The sequence below is a fragment of the Cryptomeria japonica genome, chromosome 1, assembly GCF_030272615.1.
Source record: "Cryptomeria japonica chromosome 1, Sugi_1.0, whole genome shotgun sequence".
NCBI lineage: Eukaryota > Viridiplantae > Streptophyta > Pinopsida > Cupressales > Cupressaceae > Cryptomeria > Cryptomeria japonica.
Genome location: NC_081405.1, coordinates 504,478,027 through 504,483,786, shown reverse-complemented (window position 1 = coordinate 504,483,786; position 5,760 = coordinate 504,478,027). Strand labels below are relative to the sequence as shown.

The 5,760-nt window shown below is 37.5% G+C and overlaps 1 protein-coding gene across 1 annotated transcript; it reads right to left on the bottom strand.

The window, feature by feature from the left end:
* Window positions 1-263: 263 nt before the first annotated feature.
* Window positions 264-1,797, bottom strand: LOC131052270 (wall-associated receptor kinase-like 8). The gene has a single exon (XM_057986895.2). It carries the CDS (start codon window positions 1,780-1,782, stop codon window positions 586-588), a length of 1,197 nt encoding a protein of 398 aa, XP_057842878.2. The 5' UTR covers window positions 1,783-1,797; the 3' UTR covers window positions 264-585.
* Between the last annotated feature and the right edge of the window lie 3,963 nt (window positions 1,798-5,760).

The window sequence follows — 5,760 nt, the reverse complement described above, 5'->3', positions numbered from 1 at the left end:
AGTTATCATTGGGGATTTGAATCTTGGTGGCGGTTTCGCCAAGCAAGTGTTTTAACTGCTATACTACATGCGTCACCCCTACATATTTTGAATCTTTATGTAAATAAAAAATATTAAATTTATTATACAATGTATACTCTAATAAAATGAATTGGAATGCAATTCATTATACTCTTCTTAATTGGAGAGATAATGTTTAATAAGTTTGGAAACAGTTTGGAGTGAATCTTTACGATCAAGGGTCATGTGCATAATTTATTTCATATGACTATGGCATAGCAAGAAAGGAAAGGATCTTTTGTAGCTCATGATTTCAGCAATACATGTATGGGTCTATAGATGACATACAACAATATGGGACTATCTTATGCTCCTTGCGGGAGGCACCTAACTGCACTACAAATGAAAGATATATATCTTACCCTTTGTGGGATTTGAACTTGTGACCTCTCTTTCAAGGTCAGATACAAGGACCTCTCCACCAAATTATCAAACCCAAAAGTCAAAAAAAAAATTGTAAAAATTAAAATGATAGCATTTTCTCTGTTAAAAAGTCAGCATTATCTGCCGCCATTCAAGTCAGCATTATCTGCCGTCATTCATGTTATCAGGGAAGCTTTGAGAATCAATTGACAGAGGCTCGTTGTATGGGTATAGGTCCATTTCAATTGTCTGCTCCTCACTCGCCTCCCCATCTAATATGAGAGAAACAAATTCTTCTCTATTTTGTGCTGCATCAGAATTCAAGCACACATGTGGCCTTGCCCCCTCTCTGATCCACAATAGCTCCTGAACCACCTCCTTCATTGTTGGCCTCGCCTCCCCCTCCAAGCTCAGACAGTTCATTGCTAAATTTGCCAATTTCTCCATCGATTCCATATTCTCCACTTCCTCTAGAGTAAACCGAGAATCTAAAATTTCAGTCAGATCCTTAGTCTTCATCGTATTGAGGAAATAAATAGCCAAGTTGCTCTGATTTTTTGTTCTTTCAAAAGAAAGAGGCTTCAGCCCTGTCAGAAGCTCAACCAGGACAACCCCAAAGCTGTAGACATCACTCTTCTCTGTAAGCTGAACTGTTTGAACATATTCAGGGTCCAAATAACCTATCGTGCCTTGCACTAGTGTGGTGATGTGTGTTTGGTCCACAGGCACCAAACGAGACAATCCAAAGTCTGCAACTTTGGGGGTGTACACATCATCCAACAAAATGTTGGAAGATTTCACATCTCTGTGCACAATGGGTATAGAGGCAGCAGAATGCAAGAATGACAATGCTTCTGCAGTTTCTCCAGCGACGCGCAATCGGTTTTTCCAATTAAAGCACTGATCAGATTTGTTACCATATAGATGATCGGACAGAGTGCCGTTGGAAACATATTCATAAATTAACAAGGGGATCGGAGTCTCCAGAGAACAACCTAGCAACTTAATCACATTTTTATGTCTTATCTGATTCAGAATAACAATTTCATTGATAAAATCATCGATTTCTTTTGTATCAATTTCTTTGCAGTTAGCCTTTTTGATGGCCACAAGAATCCCACCGGAAAGAGTGCCTTTGAAAACCTTGCCATAGGCACCTGATCCCAAAATTAAACTTGGAGAAAAACTTTCAGTTGCTTTCTCAACCTCATCCAAGGAAAAGATTCTCACACCATCTGCTCGTGATGAAATTAGTCTCTGCAAAAGAGTCCCCCCATTTCGACGAAAGTTGTTCTGCTTGACAAGCCTAGCTCTTCTGCGCCTTAAAATCAACAACACAACACCACTGCCGATTAGCATGCCCACTAGTGTCACAAATACTCCTGCACTCCAAAAAACAGAACAAGATTTAATAGTTTTAACATTACATGAAACAGAGCATACAATTTAGTCAATGCCACAAAACTTCTTCTTCAAAGTTGTACCTATGGTGACACGTAAAGTCTGAAACTTTTTCGTAGAACAACGGGTGCCGTTCTTAGTGCCATCTCCGTGGCCTCTGACGCAGGAGCACTTGAACGAGCCCTCAGTGTTTTCGCATCTCCCTCCCTCTGAGGGAGGGTAACAGTCATTCAAACTAGAATGTAAGCATTCATTGATATCTACATAGGTGGAAACAAAATCAGAAAACTTGAAAAACCTTTTAAAGCTCCTTTAATCTTGAAGTAAACAAATCCACATCACCTGTGCAGCGGGTGCCATTTAAGTACCCATCTCCATTGAAACCGTGCTTACAATTGCATTGATAGCCCCATCCTAGATCATTGCACTCTGCCTCTGGAACACACTGATACGAACCTTTTGTCTTGGCTGAGGCGCAAGAGTCATTTGCAATACTCCAATTCAGACTTATGTAGGCATAATTTAAGTTAAGGGTATCTGATTTAGAAATCAAATCCCAACTATTTTGGTCAAGTATACCGGCATAATTACATGATGTAGTGTTCTCATTTTCCGATAATGAGACATTTGCTACACCGATGTGATAATCTGTATAACTTGAAAGCAGTGAAGTTTGGCAGCAGCCATCCCCGTTGAAGTTAAAATAAGTAGGAGAATCAGTACAAAGAGATATGCATCCACCAGAATTAGTGATATTGTGGTCCTGATAAATGCCATAAATGCCTAGAGCTTCACATCCAATTGCAACAAACTTGTTCTGTGCAGAAAGTCTGTAAGGTCCTTCGCTAGAAATGGTAATTTCTGTTTCATCCGGATGGCCTAGACAATTGGAAGTGGAAGCGAGGAATTGGGTTGCATTAATGAGGAGATGATCGTGAGAGAAATTTAATATTTGTACTTCTCCAGAAGGTATGGACAAAAAGGGAATAGGTTGCGTACTTCCAAAGCTCTTATTGTGTTTGCAACTGATTTCAAAGGCAGGCAGTCTACAACTGTTTCCTTTTCCTGCAACTGAAAAGGGGTACGGAATGTCCATCTCTCCACACTTGTCAAAGCATCCATCTGATTTGAGTTGAGAAATGTGAATAAAACAACATATAAGTATAATCCATTGAATTAGAGCTGCCCTTAATAAGCTCGACATGAAGATCTTGCCACAGTTATCACACAAGGCAATCGCTTATTCCTCGAGAGCAAAGGTTGTTCCCAATGGCCATTTTTATGGCTTCCTTCGGCCGAAATTCCAGGGGAAAAGTCATATGAATGTGAAAGACATACACTTCCAGGCAAACGCAAAGAGGCGAATACATTTTCTGCGTCAAGGGAGACCGTTCCCGGTCAAGGTAATAAGCATGGATTCCTTTTTTCTAATGGTTCCTGGTCTTTGGATTCAAAAGAGTTCACACAGGGAAAAAGCTCTTTCAAAATAAATTTAAATGGAATGAATTGTGATCAAGCTAATGTAAAACTTTCCTATTATTGACTGATGTTATAAAAAGTTCTGAATTATGAGGCTTTCATCTTGACAAACGACGTTTCATTACTGTGCCAAATATATGGTTTAAAAACCATTTTAGCTTAATTTGGTAAGCTCGACATTAATCAAAATCAGCACAATCCAATGCAGTGTGAAATGGAACACGACAGTCGGTCCCGTCAAACCAAAAAAAAAAGAAGAAGAAATAAGATAAGTCAAGCATTTTGTCTCCCCAGTCAGAAGTCCAGATTGCCAAATTAAGACGGTAACAAAATCTTGGCACGGCGGCAAATTCAATGGGTTTGGCCCGCTATTATATTTGGGAAGCTTCCACAATATTTTCCTAGTAATTAGGAGTGCAACTCCTTTTGTTTTTCTTTTTTCAGAAAGGAAAATGGCTATTCAGTTCTTAGGATGTATCAATGAATAAGTTATCTTCATATGTATCATAATTTATGCATAATTTATTCATTGATGCATCTTAAGGATTGGATAGTCGTTTCCGTTCGGAGAGTACTCATTTCTAGACCATCCTACCTCTATATGAATAAATTTCTTCTTCATATTTACCCTACAAACCACGATGGTCATTTCTAGAATTTGGCTACAACCATATTGATGCTCACATGAGCAATAGTAAAAGGGTATTAACCTAGTACTTTATAAGTGTCTAAGAGTAGGAAACTTCTAGAGCCACTTTATTAGCATGGATTGGTATATGCAATATACTATAAGATCATATAATTTCCTTATTGTAAATAATAAAAAATGAAGTGTTCAGAATAGAGATCCTAAAAATAAATGTTCAACATTTATATATTTTCGGTGTAAAGAGAATTTCAATTTTGAAAGCATGTGAATTTTGGGTGTATCTCGGGAGTATTTCGAGACAATTGCTTAAAACAATCATATGTCAAGAAAAAGGCTTTGGCCAAAAAAGATTTGAAAAATTATGTCTCCAAGCAACTTAGGCCCATGGAAAAATATTAAAAAGATGCCTAAGAGTATCCAAATGTCATAAAAAAGGATAAAGATGATTAGAAGAAGCTAAATTGATAATATTATATCCGATGGGGAGACCCTACTATAAGACACACCAAGCAAAATGAACTAGCATAAGCTATGCAAGTGTGGACCAAACTATTTGAAACTTGCAACACAATTGCATTGTACTAGATTAGAGATTCTACACAAAATTGAAATTTGAAACCATGGGTAGGTGAGGAGAGAGATAAGAATACTCTATTAAAGGGCTCTTGATTCTTAAAATAGGTATCTGAATACCATTTCTAATCCTTCCACCTAAGTTGAGTGCAACACGTTCCAATCTTATGAACTATATCGAGAGATCCATCAACTCTAGAATTATGTAAAATGATCAAAATCCCTAATTATCAAGCATATATTTAGGATTAAATTATGTCAAAGAGAGTTTGTACTTAGTGGCTCTAGATAAAAGGTTTAAAAATAGTGCAAATCCCATGCTTGTAAAATCTTGAAGTGAAAACCTAAGGAACTTTGGCAAGGGGTTGATCCTAGCAAGTTATCACAAAAGACAACCAAAGGGATTGTTGGTTGATGAAGATCCAATTCCTATGATAAGTCATTACTTGATGGGTTCTGAATACTACTATATGTTTTTAGCAACAAAAGAGCCTCAATTTTTCTTAAATTCCTTCATTATAAGGATGGAATGAAATCTTAATCCCTTCTAATATTTTTGTCCATGATGGATGCTAGAAGTGAAATAAAATTCCTAAGGAGAGTATTTCATGCTTCATTAACTTCCAAAGCCTAGAATATCCACTTAATACAAAATAATTGATTAAAGTGAGACCACCATAATCATGGGGAAGTCAATAGAATTACTTGGCAAATTGAAATTAGTTCTTCCATGAACATGAACCCTAGTTTTCAAAGGTGTTACCTACAAGTTCTACTTGTTAGGAATAAGTGTTGAATATCTGGGCAACTAAGAGGGAGAGGGGGGGGGGGGAGGGTGAATTAGTTGACAATAAAATCTTTTGTTTAAACTTTATTCATAGATCCAAAACTACTAGCAAAATTGATAAAACAGATAAACATGAAAGCATATGCACATAACAGATCAGACACAAGAAACACCAGAATTTACATGGAAAACCCAAGAAGGGAAAAACCATGGAGAATGCTAATTCTCAATATATATAAACACTGGTTAAGGTGATTTTTACAAAAGGTGGCTCACTGCCAAGAAGCGCACTATAGGTGGGCTCATTGCCAAGAACGACTCACTACTGGTAGGTTCACTGCCTAGAAGAGGCTCACTGTCGAAGAAGAAAGAAAGATAAAGAGAATCCACCACTGAAACACAATCTGCCCATCTGGAACTGCTTTCGGTAACAATCCGCTACACAACT